Below are 21,761 nucleotides of genomic sequence, written 5' to 3' on the forward strand. Positions count from 1 at the left end.
TGTGGACAAAGACCCAGAAGTGGGAGAGAGCCTGCCTTAGTTAGACAAAAGCAAGTATCTTGTATGTAGAGGTTCGCTGTGCTACAGAAAACAAAGGCCATATTACATGATAAGGAGTTTGGACTGTATCTTACATTAATTGTGGAGAGAAATAAGTACACTGACGATTTTGGTCAACAGAAGAATCTGTTTATACATGCTGGAGCCTTATTTGCAGAACTTATAGCAACACATTGTCCAAGTGCACCAAGAGAAAGTATTTCCTCTTTGCAAAAAACCTCAGACAGTGTCTCTCAATGGTTTTCAGCATTCTACTCCACCCTTTCCTCTCTCCTCTGTCTTCCCCTAGGGGATACTGGAAAGAAAGTTTCTTGCTGCTTTTTAAACAGAAATAAAAATGAGAACAAATCTACCTCCCTTGAACTTGTTTACGTTAAAAAAAAAAAAAATTACCAGTTTCAATCATAAGTTTTACAAGGTCCTGACTTAATTTTTAGTAAAAAAGCAAACCCATAAACTCTCTGAGATGGCTGTCAGCCTGGTCCTTTAGGCACCGAAGCGGTCTGGTCAGTGAGCCACTCACTCGGAACTGATGCTATCAGCCACACATGACGCCAAGGGAATTGAAATAAGTTTAAGGGACTGTGTGTTCTTTACAGGGGTCTTAGTGCCATGTAATTCATTTGGCACTCATTTTTTTAACGTATCCTTAGAAAAGGGAGGAATACTAGAAGAACGTTATTTTTATTTAGAACTGAAAACAGAGAATCACTACGGTGTATATTTCTGAACTTTGAGAAGTATGGTTTCATTGTGACAGCTTTCATGAAAATCGTTTTTTTTTTTTTTAACGTACAGAGTAGAGTGTACTCTTTCAGCACTGTGCAAAAGCACTCAGAGACAACAGAGTGTGAGTTTACTATTTTGTTTTTATGGAGGAAGAATTTACCATGAATTTTGAACAAATGCAATCATCATGTCACTGAGAAAAACTGAGAACTGTATTTTACTGGGGTTTTGAAACGAGTCGCTGTTAACAATGTATTGTGTGTCAAGAGTTTGAGAATACCTGGGTGGTTGATAAACTCATTTTCATCAAAGTTCTACATTATATTAATATTTGTAAGTCAAGGAAGGGACATTAAAATATATGTTGTCAAAACTTAGATGAAAAATTTGTGTAAAATTTAAACATGTATAATGAAAGCTAATACTATATAAAACAATCATAATAGAATCAGGGAATAAGTGAAACTGGATTCTCTGAAGTTTCTTATTATTTGGGGCTGAGGTTTTCTATAACTCTGAAAATGTATCTTTCTTAATCACAACACAGATTCCCATGACTCTTGCTATCTCAGGCATTTTTCACACTTGCACATCTTCCACGAAACATGTTCAAAGATATCTATCAAATTACATATCTACATCAGGGCTTCGGAAGCTTAAGAAGCAAATAAGGTGCTCCTTCTTAAATAATGGTTAGATTAATACACTACACAAATTCTGGTGATTCCCCAATGATTCAATTCCATTTGAGAACAAATGATGACAATTAAGGAAGACAGCGTCATAAAGGAAGATTTCAGGAAGTAAAGATGCGAATTAAAGGATAGGTTGGAATGGGTGATCTTTTAAGGGATTTTTCCAAGTACCAATTATGAGTAAAGAAAGGGAAAAAAAAATACACGTACTGCATATATGGAATCTTAAAAAAAACAGTACTGATGAACCTAGTGGCAGGGCAGGAATAAAGACGCAGACGTAGAGAACAGACTTGAGGACACAGTGGGGGAAGGGGAAGCTGGGATGAAGTGAGAGAGTAACATTGACATATATACCAAATGTAAAATGGGTGGCTAGTGGAAAGCTGCTGCATAGCACAGGGAGATCGGCTCGATGCTTTGTGACCACCTAGAGGGGTGGGATAGGGAGGGTGGGAGGGAGGCTCAAGAGGGAGGGGATATGGGGACATATGTATCCTTATAGCTGATTCACTTTGTTGTACAACAGAAACTAACACAACATTGTAAAGCAATTATACTCCAATAAAGATATTAAAAAAAAATACATGTGCTGGATTCAGCCAATAAAGCACCCTATTATATGGCAAGAAAAACTTAGGATGCTCAAAAGATTGGAATTTTACTTTATTAAAGAATAAACATTTGAATTAAAGGATTGTTATTTAGGCATCTGGGTTCAAAATAATGTAGACCTTAAATTAGGTAGTCAGTCAGCAAAGGGACTCTGGTTTCTTGTTCTTTGTGCATAGTATTCTGCTTGCTCCATATAAAAATGAGGAAAACTTTCAAAGGAAACGGGGCCTATGGATTTGAGAAAATTGGTCTTTTTCATCTTGAATTTCTCCAGCTTATTGCCTACATACATGTCTTAATTAGCTCCATGTCTATCTCACTGTTTTCATCACTCTCAGTATGCTTATGTATGTCTATCAATGTCGTATACATTTTGCTTGTTTAATTTAGACTTATTCATATAGCTCATGTTTACCGTGCTTCTGTGTAGTTTATAGTTATTGGTTAGGGAAGTTTGGTTTCTTTGTTTAATTTTTTATTAATATTCATAAGTACTCTACATGTGACAGTCCTTTCAAGGCTTTTATATGTATTACTTCATTTAGTTATCACAAGAATATTAGAAGGACGTTACTATTATTAGAGTCATTTTACAGATGAGGCAACTGAGGATCAGAAAGGATAAGAGCTACGCTCTAAACCCAGACAATTAAGCTCCAAACTCTGCTTTGTTGTACTATCTCTTGAGTTCTATAGACACACATATGCAAATACAATGACACAGTCCTACTGTTTAGAAGTTAATGTTTTATATATATATATATTTTTTGTAGGGAGTGGGGAGATAAAAGAAGGAAAATTTTGGTTGATGACTTTATTGTCAGTTATTTTCTTCATTCATACTTACTTTGTACCAAACCACCTATATCTTCTTCTTTTTTTTTTTTTTTTAATTAATTTATTTATTTATTTTTTGGCTGTGTTGGGTCTTCGTTTCTGTGCGAGGGCTTTCTCTAGTCGTGGCAAGCGGGGGCCGCTCTTCATCGCGGGGTGCGGGCCTCTCACTATCGCGGCCTCTCTTGTTGCGGAGCACTCCAGACGCGCAGGCTCAGTAGTTGTGGCTCACGGGCCTAGTTGCTCCGCGGCATGTGGGATCTTCCCAGACCAGGGCTCGAACCCGTGTCCCCTGCATTAGCAGGCAGATTCTCAACCACTGCGCCACCAGGGAAGCCCCCCCTATATCTTCTTGATCTTTATGTCTCTTTAAGTATCTCTCAATCTCTATCACGTCCTTAATTCTTAATTAGTCAAACAGTATGTATTATATCTTTTAATCTTCCTACTTACATCCTCTTTTCTTTTGAAACTTCTTTTGAACTTTTCCTTCTACTTATAGATTCATAACTATGAATGTAGATCATTGTCATACAACTCTCTTGTCGTTGGCATATGTTCACTCTTTTTTATAGGTGCACCAACTTTGCTTCAATATTTTCCTATCATTTTCTTACATACTCATTGAAAGGCTATTGCAAATAAGTACGTAATCCATTCACCTATGGACAATGGAGTAACAGAATATATCTCCAACATACAAAAAATAGTGTGGCACGTAATGACAGATTTAATACAGCCTCCTCCAACAGAGATCACAGTCCTAAGATTCAGCATTGGAAAACAAGCCCTCTATCCTCTAACAAAGAAGATGGAGGCTTTGAAACAGGTCTTTAAAATGAATGCCCTGTTTCTGGAGGGAATTATGCAATAGAATGGACTCATGTATTGATATATTGGGTTGGTCAAAAGGTTTGTTCCTTTTTTCCGTAAGATGGCTCTAGTAGCACTTAGTTGTCTTTGACTTCATTTGAAACAATTTTGTTAGATTGTATGTGACAGCTGTCATATCAGCATGCATTTTAAAAAAGACTTATCAAAACTGAATTTTTGTGTAGCCATTTTAATATTGAAGATGAAAAAAAAGCAACATTTTTGGCCTATTATGCTTTATTATTTCAAGAAAGGTAAAAATGGGACCGAAACGCAAAAATAGATTGTGCAATGTATGAAGAAGGTGCTATGACTGACTGAACGTGTCAAAAGTGGTTTGCAAAGTTTTGTGCTGGAGATTTCTTGCCGGATGATGCTCCACAGTCGGGTAGACCAGTTGAAGTTGATAGCGATCAAATCGAGACATTAATTGAGAACAATCAATGTTATACCATGCGGGAGATAGCCGACATCCTCAAAATATCCAAATCAAGTGTTGAAAATCATTTGCACCAGCTTGGTTATGTTAATCACTTTGCTGTTTGTGTTCCAAATAAGTTAAGCGAAAAAAACCTTCTTGACCATATTTCTGCGTGCGATTCTCTACTTAAACATAACAAAAACACTCCGTTTTTAAAACAAATTGTGATGGGCGATGAAAAGTGGATACTGTACAATAATGTGGAATGGAAGAGATCGTGGGGCAAGCAAAATGAACCAACACCAACCACACCAAAGGCCGGTTTTCATCCAAACAAGGTGATATTGTGTATATGGTGGGATTGGAAGGGAGTCCTCTATTATGAACTCCTTCCAGAAAACCAAACAATTAATTCCAACAAGTACTGCTCCCAGTTAGACCAACTGAAAGCAGCACTCAACGAAAAGCATCAGGAATTAGTCAACAGAAAACGCATAATCTTCCATCAGGATAACACAAGACCGCGTATTTCTTTGATGACCAGGCAAAAACTGTTACAACTTGGCTGGGAAGTTCTGAATCCTCCGTCATATTCACCAGACATTGCACCTTCGGATTTCCATTTATTTCGGTCTTTAAAAAATTCTCTTAAGGGAAAAAATTTCAATTCCCTGGAAGACTGTAAAAGGCACCTGGAACAGTTCTTTGCTCAAAAAGATAAAAAGTTTTGGGAAGATGGAATTATGAAGTTGCCTGAAAACTGGCAGAAGGTAGTGGAACAAAAGGGTGAATACATTGTTCAATAAAGTTCTTGGTGAAAATGAAAAATGTGTCTTTTATTTTTACTTAAAAACTGAAGTCACTTTTTGGCCAATGCAATAGATCCCTTTGTCAAACTTGATGGTCTCATTTCTCATATTTGCTTTAATAGATTACTCCATGAGCTATTTCTTCAAATGTCTGGTGGCAACCACAAACTCATTCCATCCTTATTAAAAGTGTCCCACTGTATGATTTGAGCAGACCATTAGGTCATTAACACTGGACAAATTTCAAATCAGGAAAAAAATGCCCATGGGACTTGAATTGTAAAACATAATTGTATTATTGGAGTTAAAATGTTACTACATATAAAGAATCTCTTGAGAAGAGTAAAACTTAAATTCTAAACAATTTGAACTCTTAGTTCATAACTGACTCAATAAATATTTGTTTAATGCCTGTCATGTATATTATATATGGAGTTTACAAAGATGGCTAAGAGATGAAGACTTCTCATCAAACGCTTATAGTCTGATGAGGAAGAAAAGGCACATTTATAAAGAGAAATACTACGATAGGCAAAATGAGGTATGCCACAAGAGAAGCAATTTATCTGTGCAATAAAAATTTATAGAAGAAAGAAGAGAAAAGGCTTCCCACATAATATTTTGTCTTGAAAGATCGTTGATTTTGGACTTGGGAGAAAGGAATCAGTTCAGTAAAGTTCTGGTCATTTATAAGCCCAGGATACACTTGCACAGTCCTGAATTAAAGAGAATAAAATGTTTATCTTGAAGATGTTATTTTGAAAACAATTAGAAAACATTATTTAACTAGAGATAATTTTACTATATTAGGAAAGGCTAATATAGAGTTTGTCTTCCCTTGTGCTAAGATAAAATTTATATTCTTGCCTTTATCTCAAGGCTTCCAGCCTTAGTAATTCCCACTGTAGAACTCTATACTTAACAAAAAGGACATTTTATGAAAACAAATAATTTCCAGCTTCAAATACTAATAGAAAAAAAAGGAATAAAAATCTACCTTAAATGCTTAGTATCTAAATAAGTTCATTGTCTGCCTTTTCACTTGACGTTCCCAACACATTCAAATGACTCATGAATCTCCTTTATTTCTTATCTTTTTTGATCTTAGATAACCTCAATTTAATTGTGCTGTGAATTTCACAGCCCTTTTATTGGAAATATCCTCCTCATCCCTCCCCTAAAGTCCATGTCTTCCACAGCCTCCCAAACTAATCTTTGCCACTAAACGTTCTGAGCAGTTTAGCATCTCCTGAATTTTTCCCTTGCCCTTTTTCCTACAATACTAATTATTTGTATACCTCCCTATGACCTCTTCATAACAGCAAAACAAATGCCTAATCTTGCTAGAAGTCTACAGTAAGGCAAACACTGTTTTCTCTATATATAGATTGACAAGAGAAATATTGTCTTTACGTTCAGCAAAAGATGTCACCTATATCATTTAAACTCAGTGCTAAAAGACATGCTGTGATATCACTCTTTGCTGGTGCCCAGCCCTTTTAGTAGGGTGGGGGCGGGGCAGGGAGGGTGGTTACAGCAGAGACAGCCCTGTAGCAGCAACCAGAAGACATAACAGTGTTGGGAAACTCCGTCAGATTGAGTCATTGCTACCAGGCTCTGAAAGAGAATCATGGGGGTTATTTTGCATTTTCTTCAAGTGATTGTGAAGAAGACAAACTAGTTCCATATGGTGGCAGGGAGAGAGCTCAGAGCCAAAATAAAAATCTGCTCAGCTTGTCAGTATGTGAGACCTTAAAGTTCAGATATCTAAGAGTCTGTCTACTGTTTAAAAGAGCTGAGGCCAAACTTCAATTTGTCATACATACAACTCCCACTGCCTTGGATAATGAAAGAGACTCCCCCCGCCCCCACCCCGAACACAGTGAAGATGTAAAAATGTGAGAAGTATAGCAATCTCTTAAGTAGATAAAATTAGTGAGAAACTAGATGCGTGGGATTGGGCTGCCTATTTTTTTTTTGCAACAATTTCCCTGGTATATTTATTTATTTATTTATTTATGGCTGTGTTGGGTCTTCGTTTCTGTGTGAGGGCTTTCTCTAGTTGCGGCAAGTAGGGGCCACTCTTCATCGCAGTGCGCGGGCCTCTCACTATCGCGGCCTCTCTTGTTGCGGAGCACAGGCTCCAGACACGCAGGCTCAGCAATTGTGGCTCACGGGCCTAGTTGCTCCGCGGCATGTGGGATCTTCCCGGACCAGGGATCGAACCCATGTCCCCTGCATTGGCAGGCAGATTCTCAACCACTGCGCCACCAGGGAAGCCCTGGGCTGCCTATTTTAAAGAAACTAAAGTTATAGAATCACTTGTATGATACAGAGGTATATTTTGAAACCTACTCTTCCATAATAGAATGAACTATTGTCCTACATTCATTAAGAAATATGATTTAGTCTTTCTAGTTACTGAAATTTCTGTAAGTGAAAGAAAAGGAGTAACTATATTTTCATCAAGAATGACTAGAAAATCATGACCAATTTCATTATGCATGTGTTTCATTGTCTCTTCAGATGCTAATTGAAAAAATAAAAATGCTGACATTCTTTACAGTCACTGACCAATTGGTACTCATAATTTTTTTTCCCCCTTGATTAGGAAAAATGGGTTGAAAAGGATAAATGCCATGATTCTATTTTGTGGCTGCCTTTTTGGTCACAGTTAATGGTATTTTTTGGAGTTTCTGTGCTGTTGTTATTTTGGGGTTGGTTGTTGTTGTTGTTTTGGCATCCTTCATATTTTTGTTCCTAAGCCAGATACTTTGCTCTGGAATAACATTTGGTTTTTATCTCCCAACACATCATCCTTCATGTAAGCCACATCTACACTGGCTGAACATAAGAAATAAATGTCCAAGATTCTCATGGTGTTATTTTGGGGGAAGCATTCTCTCCAGTGACCCACACTTTAAGTCGTTTTCACCATAGTCATATGCAAAGCTGACTTTGCCCCTTCTGTGTATTGACTTTTCTTTTGTAAAGTGATGTTCCATTATCAGAATAGAGAAAGTCATGGATAGTTAATGATACATATTTTAGAAATTAATCAGAACCATTAATAAAAAGAACCACATAAATATTCTGTTTGAGCCTCCATTCAAATAAGTTTTCTTATCTAATTAGAAAAAATACTTGGCATTAGTGAACGGCCAGCTCTTAGTCTGTCCCTATCAGATAACCAGCTACAGTTGTTGGCTTTGGGTCAATAATTGCTATTCTGTGCTAGGTCAGAAAGAATGAGCCCCTTAACTGTGCAGAGGACCTATCCTTGTCTACACTGTTACTCCCAGAATCCTTGTGGGATTCCACAGAAGCATAGTTGGGATCATTTGTAAATTTCTTAGACTAGTGTTGAGAAAAATTATTTTTAAGAAATGCCATCTCTGTTTCCCAGTGGAAGAGAACAACTCTGCCTTAGAAGAGCATAAGCAGCTCCCTGCAACATGTTAAGGATATAAACATAGAAGGGATGAATACTACTGTATGTAAATTACACATTCTACTCAGTCTTGTATGGTGAAAAAATCCACTGTTCCTCAAAATACTGGTCTCTTCTACTTTTTTTTTACTGAGATATAATTGACAGATAACGTTATATTAGTTTCAGGTGTACAGCATAATGATTTAATATATGCGCATATGTATATGCAAAATAATCACCACAATAAGTCTAGTTAGCATCCATCACCACACGTAGTTAAATTTTTCTTCTTGAGATGAAACTTTTCAGATCTATTCTCCTAGCAACTTACCAATATACAATACAGTATTATTAACTATAATCACCCTGTTGTACATTGCATTCCCAGGATTTATTTATTTTGTAACCGGAAGTTTGTACCTTTTGACCACCTACACCCATTTTGCCCACCCTTCACTTCTACTTTTATATCATTGCAACCAATATGTTCTAGTATTTACATTGCACTATCTTGGGACTCTTCTATGCTTCTGCTTCTTGTTTTCAAGATCCCTAATCTGGGCAGGCCCTTAAGGAAATATTTTACACATTATTTGACTTTTTTTTTTTCCAAAATAATTTTAGCTGAAGAATTTACCATAAGCATGTTTTCATTTTGAATTTGTTCTGTGATATCAGTTGGGTATGCACACAATACAAATAAGTCATTCAATAAAACATAAGAACTAATAAAGAATTAAGACATAAGTTTTCTTCATTTATTCTACCTGCGTAATATATCAGACATGTTTTCATATTCTGGAGTCTCTGAGAAAATGAGAACAAAAACAGAACTGGAAAGATCAAGAAGGGTGTATGTGTCTGTGTATTTTTTAATTATTTCAGTTGGTTGACAAGGAAATGGGATGTTGAGTACCAGCTAAATGAGATGCAAAAGCTATCCTTCTGAAAATATGGCCCAGGTATATTTTGGTTATTAGGGTTATTGATATTTGGGTCTGATTTTACTTGCTACCTTCAGGCTACTGAAAATTGATTATACCCGTCAATAGTTCACATCCATAATTTCTTTATTCAGTGAATGTTGAGCCTTTCCTCAGTATCAGACGCTGTTTGTTCTAGATTCCGGTGATTCAGAGTTGAGTAAGACACAGCTCATGCCTCAAGGATCTCACAGTTTATTATGAGAGAAGACAATAAAAAGACAACTAAAATAAAGCACAATAAGTTTCATCATAAAGGTATCCATCTGATGTTCTTTGAGATCATACTTGAAATGAATCTTAAAGGATGAGTAGGAATTCAGCAGTTTAGAAAGGCCTTCCAGGAAGGGCTTTCCAGGGAAAGAGGACAGAGAAATGAGAATGTGATGCTTGAGGGAACAATTGTTTGTAAGCCTGGATCATTATGTATGTGTGCAGGAAGTAAGAGATGGAGGTGTGGGGGTGGTGTGGGAGGACGTAGACAGGGCTAGATCTTCAGAGTCCTCATAAACCACAATAAGGAACTTGGACTGTATCTTTCAATGTGCTTGGGAGAACAACTGCGGGCTTTTACCAGAGCAGAGTAATGACGATGAGAGGCATGTTTTGAATGAGCCACATGGAGAATGGATTTTAGGGGAAGTGGAAGGAGCTAGGCTCAAGACAATTGAGACCAGTTGTAAGACTTTTTTAATAATACAGAGAAGAGCTGCCAGGACTAGACGACTGACCTTCAAGTCTTGATTAAGTGGATCTGGAAAAATGTCTCCTTTTACTCACAGATCCTAACATATATCATTGATGAGTTCTGTACTGGTGAAGGTCAGGACAAAACATTGTAGATGTTTATTCCACAATTTATCTAATCCTAACGTACATACTTGCATACATATTTAGAGATATGTAAAGGCACTCTTAAACTTGTGGCAGTTGATGGTATAGTCCATACAATAGCTGCCAAATAATGTTGGAGAAGAATATGTAATGACATGGAAACATAGTCATAAAATCATATATGAAAAACTTATTATTAAAAAGCATGTGAAGTATGATTCCATTTTCATTTGTGTTTATACATGAGAAGAAACTGTTTTAAAGGTTACAAATTGACATAAGTGATTACTTCTAGAGTGGTAATGAGATGGGCCTTTGGGCAGAAACTTTACTGGCACTGTTCAAAATGTTTATAGAATATGATCAGGTATTACATGTATACTTAAATATAAATAATATTTTCTATTTGAAGAGGAAAAAAAACAAGGAAAAGACTAAGTGTATATAAACCATAATGTTAAGAGTAGTTATATTTGGAGATGAGATTTGGGTTACTTTTTATTTTCTTTTTCCTTTTCTCTACTTCCTAAATTTATAATTGTGCATTCCTGTTGCCTTGGTAACACAAAGAAACCATTGTAAATTATGAAGCTTGAATTATAACCCTCATATAAAAGTATACACTATATTCAGCACATAGCAGTCACTCAGTTAATATCAACTCAACATTTGTGCTAAATTACCTGCAAAAGACAGTGTAGAAAATCACTGTGTCCTGGAAAGTCTGTCCCCATTAGTGAGCTTAAAGCTACTGTAGGGAAAATGGTATTGACTTTCCTTAAGTCAATAAGAAGGAAAGTCATCACAATTTATAGAGAATCCAAGAATCAGAGTTGGAATTAGCATCCCTCATGCACAAGTGCCTGTGGGCTAAACTTACCCACTCCCAGTGGAGAGGGAGATTTCAGGCCAGCAGAGTCATAGGTACTTAATTTTGAAATCATTCATCTTCCCCCAGACTCTGATTCCGTGTTCACCAAACAAGCAACTTTCTGATTATAATTTGGCTTTCTATGTGAAACTCCCTCTAAGGAGACCATGAGACTGGGCCCTTTATTTTGACTGTAACTGGAGACCTGACATAAGTCCCCCTTAGTTTTGCAAAGTGTATGTCTGTCTCTGAGAGGCTGAGAAAGTTATCAATTAAAACTGCAGACCAGATCTAGAAGGTGGTGAATTCACCCAGGTAACATGTCCTAGGGCTCCCTTTGGTAACCTCTCACCTTACTTTGCCCTGGTGAAACCCACCTCCACATGGGCTGCCTACAAATGTAAAATGTGAATTCCCAGTTCGAAATTCTACAGTTTTGCATCATCCAGTGACTTTTAGCCTGACTCTCAGAGTTTTAAAATATAAGCTTGTATTTGATAATTCATTAGAAGCTTCCTTCAGCCTTCTGTTAACTACAAATTCTATTAATTATTGAAACCAATAAAACTTGAGTAGGGTTTTAATTGTATATTTTGCTCTGGCTAAAAAATCTCTGCAGAATATGTGTAAAATATTTTGGCACAATTATACAACAGTACTGTTATTTGCTAAAAAATTATCAACCTCACAAAATAATAATGGGACATATACATATACTTAGGTGCAAACACAAATCAAATATATACATATGGAAAATATGTATATATATATCTTAAAATATTAATTGATCTTTATTATTTCTGTTTAATGGTAATGTAGAATTTGTTCAGAGCTGGCCTAGGTCCCTAGTAGTGTCTCAGTCATACAGAGATTAATCACCCATTGTCTATATGGTGGATAGGATTCATAAATGAGACTCAGGCACAGAAGTGGTAACACACATGGATTTGAAGGGAATATTGCTAGATAATTTTGATGAAGGAGAACCGAGGAGTTTTAGGTGGAGTTAGAGAGAGGGGTAGGTCTCAGTTAGAGAAGACTTTGAATATCAACTGAGGCTACTGACATCTTAGTTAACTATTCTGAGCCCTGACAAGCCAGTGAAGGACCTGAGCAAGTTTGCATTTGTTCCAAGTGCCCAGATGGATATGAAAGCAGCATATGGGATCCATAGGGAATGAGCAGACATTAGGGAACTACATTAGGCAACTATTGTTGATCTGTTCACCAGTTTTGAATTCTGGACCATATTCTTCAAAATGTTCTCCTTGGATAGTCTGCAAGGAGTAATCTGAGGTGCTAGTTGAAAATACAAATTCGTCAGCCTAGTGAACAGGTCTTTTTCACAAATGACCAGATGATTTGATATATGGGCAACTGTTGGAGAGTCCCTGATCTAGGTTAATGTAAATTTTAAATAAGAAATGTTTCTAGAGAGTAAAGCAGGGTCTTTGAAGAATGCCATATTTGAGGTTAAACAGTTGGGGTTTTGAACTTAGTTTTAGGAGTACCACCAGAATGTAGGTCCCTCGAGGGCATGGCTTTCTGTCTGTTTTCTTTGCTGATATATCTTAAGTGCTTAGAACAATTTCTGGTATATAGTATGTGCTCAAGAAATATTTGTTCAGTGAATACATAATGATTAATAAGAGCTTGGATTTTAAAGTCAACCATAGTGAAATTCCAGCTTATTTAGCCTCTCTGAGCCTTGGTATGCAAAATTTTGATATTGATACCTGAATCACAGATTTAATATAAAAATTAAATTAAATAACAGCCGGAAAGCATTTAGCAGAATGCTTGGCACAGAGTAAGTCCTCCTTTAGCACATCATCAATATTCAGTATTAACACAGTGACATATGCTCTAGTGACACTCTACAGGGCATTTTTTGTTTAGAGATCAATACTTGTAGTAATAAAATAAACCCATTTTCCCTTTGTGGATCCTACATTATCAGAAAACCATATGAGTTTAAGTATGCATAGTAAAATAAACATCAAGCACACAAGCCACAGAGAATTTTACCTATCTGTAATTTGGAGTCCTTCATTCCTTCTTTCCTTCCTTCTCTTCTCCCCCCAACCCCTTCTCTCTCTTTCTTTCTGTTCAGGGAGCTTTCTTTGGTCTTATAGCAGTTTGTTGGAAGGGCTGAATTCAGAGAAGGGAGAAAATGATGAACAAGGCAAACATTCAGCAAACCAGTCTTCTGGGTTCTGTTACTCTGTTGAATGGCTTATCTTTTTTTTTTTTTAACTTCAGGTTGTATTTAAAGGGTCACACTGGGACAGCAGGAAAACAGAGCAGCCTCATCTTACACGGTGCTGATTTCAGCACTAAAGATGCTGATAATGACAACTGCATGTGCAAATGTGCCCTCATGCTAACAGGAGGTAAGTCCTACGGGGCCTTTCTCTGAGTTATGTCTCATTGGTTTGAGGCTTGAGGTTTCTTATCTATGAGAAAAGACTATGATCTTCTGGTCAGGAAACTAAAGAGCAAGTCCCTAGAGATCATTTTGTTCTGCCCACTAATTTACCATATGTTCCTGTGCAAGACATTGCTAGCGTATTTAGAAGTTTGCCTCCTCCCCCAGCATTTATGGTGGGGGTGTGCTAAGCTTGGTTCTGAGTAAATTCTTGAACCTCTTAAAGTCCCAGTTGTTCTACCTTCTAAATACTCATAATGATACCCATAGTGGAACGAACAACAATTTGAGGATTCAGCATACAGAAAAAACAAAAAGCCAAAATTTCTTACAAAATGCTTTACAACTGTGTAATAGAGTTCATTGACCATTCTATTGAAACGGAGTAAGAAGAATAAAGAGGTGTAGCTAGATATAAAGTTATACAATTCAGAGTAGCTATACCAGGGCTTTACATTATAAGGTATTGACCTCTGCAAGACGTTCGAGCTGGTATAGGAGATACCAGATACCATTAAATAATATTGTATTACTGAGTAAGAAAGTTAATCCTTTTGCACTTTTTAAATACTTTTCTAGGCTTCTGTATTGTGTCAAGAGGAATTCTCAATTTAGTACTAGCTTATCTATAATACTTCTTATCACTACTCAATAATTACCTTTCTTAGCAAAGAAAGAACAAACTCTCAGGCCTAAGCTGAAGGGCATTGGTTAGGGGCAATGGCACCATACCTAGAATTAAATAAAATGATTTTGTTTTAATTTTATTGAGTTTATGTCTACTTTTATTATAGTAAAGTGGTACTGATTTCCTCTTTAAAGGAATGATATAAACGCATTTTAAAAAGGATTCACAAATATTTGATATTAACAAATCATTGATTAAAGAAAAATATTTATTAATATTAATAAAGTTGTAAATGGGCATGGCAAAACTGTGAATAAGTTGATAAATGACTGATTGAAGTCCTAAGAAACACTGAACTAAAACCTGATGGCAAATGATGTAGCTCAAAAATGTTACAGGCAAAAAGGAGTTGGCACCAAATAAAATTGTAAAGGAAACTTTTTTCCAGTGTTGTCTTCTTACAGTTTTAGTGTGTTTCCCTCTCTTAAGGAATAGTAAATCATTCCCACCTTCACTGTTCTAATTCTCTCTCTGTGTTACCCTACAACAGAACATGTTTTCATGCCAATAAGGAAAAAACTCTTTAAAATCTAAAATTTTACTTCTCCAAATATGATAGTACTATCATTATTATTACATATTATTACCTGTTACTGAATATGTTATACTATCTTCCTTGAATTCCAAACCAACTCTGTGAGATAAGAAGGGAGAAAAACTCAAATCTCCATTTTGTACACAAGGAAAACAAAATTAAGTAGATGTTCACCCTTTTATCCTTAACATCTAGCTCAGTAGATTGTGGCACATAGGAACTCAATAAAATATGTGGTGCATGAGTGAATGAATAACCATCTTGGAACCCTTGAAGTCACTTTCAAATTTTGAAACCAATGAAATGAATCATAAGGTTGACATTTTTCTTACCAATTAACAGAGCGTGGAAGAGTATAGAGGGAAAGTTTTGGAGAAATCTTTCCACCTTCATCCCCATTCCCAGTCCCTCCATTACTACCACTAGCAAATCACATTCCATATTGATTCCCATCCACTCCACTTATAGTAACATCTTTTCAGCGTGAAACCAGCCCTAGTATTACCAAAGCCAGCCTGTTATGATTGTGCCTCTGTCATATCCTTCTCCTTAAGCTTTAAACATGCCATTTTGGCATCACATTCAACCTCATCCCATAGTTTAAAAAGCCTCTATATGCAATTGTATGGCCCCCTCCCCCCAAACATTTGTTATAATTAGCATATTTTTTTACATGGGTACCCACAGGTTAGGTTTTGAACTTTTGTTCCTGAAAGAAAATATTTCTTTAATTACCTCCATGATCCCATAAATGAAAACTGTCAGCAACTTTATATAAGGACAGAAGGACTTTGATTGTCCAGTTTTCTGCCTATTTTAATATAGAAGTACACTTCATTTTCTCCATGTCTGTTTTACAGATAATGTTTCTTACCAAATAAATACAACACATGAAAGACCAACAGTAAAATCTTTCAAATGTTTACTTAGAATAGTGTGCCAATCTGCTCATATTCCTGTCATAATAATGAACATATAGAGCAAAGCAAAGAGGAGAAACTGCATCTCTTGGGTGTTGGTGAGAAAAACTTCATTGCTCAGGTTTGTGATTTTATTTCTGCTTCCAATGATTGAACTTTGTCATGTTCTTTCATCCATAATCATTCTTGGACCTGCTTCTTAGCCACCAATAAACACATATGTTGGGGAGAAAAAATTTCCACTTATTGCTTGGGCTGGAATAGTCTAAGTAAATGTGTTTTTGTAATAAACGCCATTACCCTATCAAATATCCTTTTGAAAGAATCCAGGTCTTGCAAATCTATTCACTCTGCAAAACTAATATGTGGAATTTAGATAGCTAAGAACTGGAGAACATAAGGATGAATGTCAATGACAGTCCAGGTAACTTGAGTATTATCTGGAATTTATGTCCTACTTAGCTACTCCCCCACCACCACTATTTATTCTCTGTCATAGTTCCCCTTAGAACCATTTTCTGTCTGATTATTTTTCCTCTCTTTTTTAAAATAGTCTCTTTTAAGCAGAGAGATTTCATACTCCTTGAACTAATAATTCTTAGTTCTCTGTCATCATCAATTAAAGCTTTGTTTTATCTTGTTTATTTATATATTTTCCATTGTTTCTTCTAAAAGGAATTAAGGATAAAGTAAGATTTATTGCCTGCTTAACTGTCCTAATAGTTTCTTCAAGTACATGGAGGGATTTTTGTTGGAGAATGTGGTATCATTGTTACCCTTATCTGTCAAAGACTGAAAAACAGGAGATAGGCTTAATTGAAAGCAGAAGGTATTTCAGCTAGACATAAGGTAGAACATTTTGACCTTTCTTCCTTCTTTCCTAACATCCTAACTTCTTAACTTCCTTCTACCAACTTAACATATTTTTAATGAGTAACTGTTAAGAGTCAACAACTATGAGAAAAATGAGCAAGACAGAATAGAGCTTGCATCTATTGAGGAAGACCATCAGCAAAAAGTAAACAATAAATAACACAATTTCAAGTCATAACAAGTTCTAGGGACAAAATATAACAGGTGACAGAGTTATTGAAGGAAGGGGAAAGCGACTTTAGATGGAGTGTCCAGGGATCAAAGGCTGGAGTGAGTTTCCAGGAAGGATTGTGCATGTCTAGTTATGGACACCTTCAAGAAGAGAATAGAAAGGTATTTATCTGAAAGAGTTTACGTATGCCCATCCCTGTAGTTGTGGGTCTAGATAAGATTGTCTCTCACATTTTCTTCTGGTTCTATGATTTTATTATTCCATGTACTCATTGTGGCTACAGTAGAGAAAAGCAGGTAACATTATTTTTCAGTGCATGGGTTGTAGTTCATAGTAAATTGTTAGTGGAAAGGAGGTATATCAGACTTAAAAAGCATATTTGCATCAATAGAAATAGATACCACAATGTTTTATACCTCCTTCCCCAGAAGTGTATGTACTTATTTCTACCTTACCAGAAATTCTTCCATCCAATTTAAATATTGAATAATTTTTGTTTCATTACACATTTCTTATGGGACCAGACCATATATTTCAAGATCAAAATTGCCACACACATTTTCTATGGAACTGACCTCTTAATTAATCATTAGTGATGATTTGTCAGCGTACATTATAAGCCAGAAATATCTGTGTTCTGTGATTCATTGACCTCAAGAAAATTTGTAAGTTTTCTCCTTAGGTTTCCCCTTTATATAGGATATTACAAACAAATCTATATATTTCAGTAGTGGGAGGGATAAATTTAAGAGGTGATTATAGGAAATATTTTCTTAGTCCCACAGGAGAGCCCTTCTTGTGCCCTCTTGAACCCAAAGAAAGGAATCAGTTTCATTATAAACCTAATGTTTTCTCTATTATTTAACATTTAGAAAATGAAAATGTATATCATTCAATTCATGGATTTGTTGTATATAAACGTAAATATGCAGAAAAAATCTATGACTAAAATTATGAAAATTAAAACCTTTTCTCATTAGATTGTCACAATCAAAGCAACTTCACATTCAAAGAAAACATGGGTCTTTCGTACCAATTCAAAATACATTTTTCTAAAGTCTGTTAGAAACTACAATTACTAAAGGTTGCCAACCAAAAATTAAAAAAAAAAAAAAAAACCCTAACAAAACATGGTAGTGTTTTAACATTCTTTCCTTACCTTTCTTTCAACACAATTTTCTTATTTGGTATATAATATAAAAGCTATGTAAAAATGTGACCTAACCTTCTGCAGAAAGAATCTGTTGTGGTAAAAACTCCAGTCTCTTTTCCCACGCATAAACTATAGTCAGCCAACAGACAAGACTTTGCTAAAGCTAACAAAGGATAGTCTCAGTTCAATTCTAAAAGGCGGGATAAAGCCATACACATAAATTCTTAGTACAAACCCTTAGAACTTACCAGATGCTAGCAGTAGAGAGGTGATAAACACTTGCCTTGCCTGCTATATAACCTTGAAGAAGACAAAGAAAACGAAAGAAATTAACAGCCTCTCTAACTGGTTGAAGTGACAAGATCTTTGGGAAAATACAATCATCTTAGAGTTTTTGATAACCCAGGAAGGATGTACTAACCATTGTCAGATAACTGGCATTCCCTGGGTTTTAAGGCAAAAATGTTGAGAGAAAAGATCCATATGGATAATTTAAGGTTGACCACAGAAATCTACATTGCATTACTTTATTTCAAAGCAATTTCTTATTTAGTACATAATCTCTAAGCCTATTCCACAAAAATGTACATTCTTGAAGATAGGGACATCATGCTCTGCACCACTGTATCCTCAGTGCCTAGCACAGTGCCTGGCACATAGGATATGCTTGATAAATACTGATTAAATGAATGAATTTGCTATCAGAGACTCTGAAAGGACATTGTAAAATCACAAATGATCCTGGTGAGAAGACATAGAAATAAATCAATGTGGAGTATGAATGTGACTTTTTGTGAACTTAGATTTAAAATGCCTAAGTATGTATATATGAATTTGCATGCACAAACATGGAAACAAAGGGATGAATATTGAAGACCGGGACTGAATTTTAAGAATAACCAAACCCCAGAAGACTAAACTCAAATTGGAAAACTTTGAGTGTTAGGTTTGTAACTTTCAAATAAATTTGAACAGCCTAAGTGCAAAATTTAGGATTATACTCCTTTTTGTGGGAGGCAGTTTTCACTTATTGGAATAAGAACAAATAATATCGGGAAATATCTTTTAAAGATCAGTTTGGAAAAAGGTGAATCAGAACTGATAGGCCTATAGCGCCAGGCTGCCACCAAAGGTTAATAATTGACAGTGGATGAGAAATAACCAATTTTGTTTATATTTTACTCTAATAATAAATAATACAGTGAATATCTATTGCACTCTTAGTGTGTAACAGTCATTTCTTCATTACCATTAATGACTTATATTTAATAACTTATATGACACTTCCATAAATCCTTTGAAATAGAGATCTTTGGCAAGAATTGAGATACGGAAGAGTTAGATAAGTTGCCTAAGGTCACTTATTAATGTCAGAAGTAGGATTTGAACTCGACCTCTAGATAAGCCATTACTTTATCCACTCCTTCTACTGCCACTCTTAAAAGGAATGGCATTCAAAGACAAGAATTTAGCTCTGTTTTACTGTTTGCAGCACATTTTCACAAGGATTTCCTCATTTAAACGTGGTTAAAAGTAAAATGAAGTTCAAGGGAGGAAAGAGGCAGTAAGAGAATACCTAAAGGATTTAAATGAATTCAAGATTATCAGCCAGGATAAACAACTTTTAATCTATGGAACAAAAAGAAGAGAAAGGAAAAAAAGCCAAGTGCTAGACTCGAAGGGGATGTAGAATGAAATGATAGAAGGAATGCAAACCTCTGGGAAGGTCCTTTGCCTCCGCACGCAAGAACATGCAGCTGCTGCTTGAGGCTAGTTATTGGTCGGGGCCGAATTTGTACACGTGAACTCAGCCAGTGATTTTCATGATGATCCCATTTATAACTATGGCATCAATCAGTTTTTTTCAGCCTCATCCTAGTCACTAACTAGTCATCCTTTATCGCTATAACTTAGTCATCCTTTATCACTATCAAAGAGGAAAATTCTTATTCTCTGTGCAGGCTCTTTGCTTATTGCTGATTAGAATGCATGCATTGAAAATGAGTGAAAGAAATCCATAACCACAGATATATCTTTTTATTTTGCTGTACTTTTTACCTTAGAAAAGAAGTGTTGAGAGACATTTTGTTTAGGATCAGAAGAATTTGAGTTAGGTTTCCTGACTTTCAAATAAATTTGAACTTCCTGAGTACAGAGTTTAGAATCAAGTTCCTGTTTTCTGGGCAAAGTTTCATTTATTGGTGATAAAATGTGAATCTTCTGCTTCAAAGATAAAAGACTCAAATGATTTTTAAAGGCCTGGGAAGCCCGAGATAGTTATTACAAAACTAAATTTTAATGAGTTAAGTGTAAATGGATTAGAAACATGCATCTCAGATTTCTTACTAAAATATACATGAGGTTACAGGTTATAAAGGAAAATGCTTGGCAAAGTAAATCTCAGCAATTGCCAATCTTAAAACATTTAAGCCATTTTATCAGTTGTCCCAACAGCAGATGGAAGCTGCTGCTTTCTTCCGTCTTTGCTTGCATCACTGAGTTCTTTTAAGCTTAAAGTGCCTCTTCTAGATTAACTTCTTTAACATATTGCTCATCTGTTATTCCCAGGCACTTATAGAACAAAGTACAAAGTTAATATTTCCCCAGGATTGTAGAAGATATATAATTCAGCTATTTGGTATCTTATCAGAGAGGAACTTCAACCCAGGCATACACTCCTCTATATGTTCACAAGGACACCTTCAATCTGTGCAAACTTTCATATGTTCTGAGTACCCATGAGTACATACGATCATTTATGAATGCCTAAGGGTACCTATGAGTAACCAGGAGTCTGCTGTACTTTTTGCCTGCTTTCTATAAATATGCTTTAAAACCACATCTTTTCAGGATTTATGTTTAAAAGACCTGGTCATGCTTAATTTTTTCAAAGAGAGGTAGAAAGTGGACAAACTGAAATATTTGATACAAAGATGTTCCTTGTTGTTCCTTGTCAGAGAAAACAGAGAATACTTACTTGCACAGAAATAACTATTTTTGCGACCTTGAAGTTCAGAGTATTTAATAAAGGACAGTACAACTGAAATTGTCATGAGAAATAATTGCCCTTTCATTTCATTTTCTGCCATCTTAATTCATCATTTTTATTATTGTCAATTGCTCTCTGATAATCCAGAGTGTGCATGGCCCACTGGTCTTAAGATAAAGAGATAAACACCTTGACCTCTTTGATTTCTACATGAAATAAAACAAATCATTGAAAACAAAACCCATATTAGGTACTTAAATGCCATGTCTTTACAATGCAAGCATTGAACAACTGTACTCATATGGGTGCAAATTATTTTTGTATTTCTCTAATTAACCCTACCATGCAAATAAGGAAATATGTTGGCGCTAATGACCTGGTCTTCATTATTAAATCATTATGATGCCCCGATAAGATCTAATCCTTTTTATTTCTGCTCTAATGTTTCTGCCTGCTTCCTAGATAACTTACAAGAGAGCACTTAGATAGGATTTTATAGGCTTTAATGGTGCACCATCTTACATGATCCTTGCAACTGTGCTGTGAAAATGGTTGATTAGACATTTATAATCCACATCTCAGGAATTAGGCGGTAAGTGACTGTGTGACGTTGGAAAAGATCCTTCAACTACCTGAGCATCAGCGTCTTCACTTTAGTACTTGCCACACCATGTAGGGCTGTTTGGGTAATAAAATGAGAAAATTCATATAAATATTTTAGCAGAGTCCCTGACACATATTAACTGTTCAATAAATATCAAATATTATATATACTATTGCCTAAGATCCCTTAGTTATTAATTGGTGAAGTGGGCATCAAAATCAGGGTCTTCTACTTTCTGGTCT

General features: G+C 35.8%; 1 protein-coding gene across 3 annotated transcripts in view; it reads left to right on the forward strand.

The window, feature by feature from the left end:
• Positions 1 to 21,761, forward strand: part of ANGPT1 (angiopoietin 1) — a 264,673-nt gene that overhangs the window by 236,963 nt on the left and 5,949 nt on the right. For all 3 annotated transcript variants that reach the window (XM_036830972.1, XM_036830973.1, XM_036830975.1), the window contains exon 8: positions 13,420 to 13,550. In XM_036830972.1, the coding sequence (XP_036686867.1) occupies positions 13,420 to 13,550 (131 nt within the window). The remainder of the gene's footprint in view (positions 1 to 13,419; positions 13,551 to 21,761) is intronic.

Source organism: Balaenoptera musculus, chromosome 17, assembly GCF_009873245.2.
Source record: "Balaenoptera musculus isolate JJ_BM4_2016_0621 chromosome 17, mBalMus1.pri.v3, whole genome shotgun sequence".
NCBI classification, from domain to species: domain Eukaryota; kingdom Metazoa; phylum Chordata; class Mammalia; order Artiodactyla; family Balaenopteridae; genus Balaenoptera; species Balaenoptera musculus.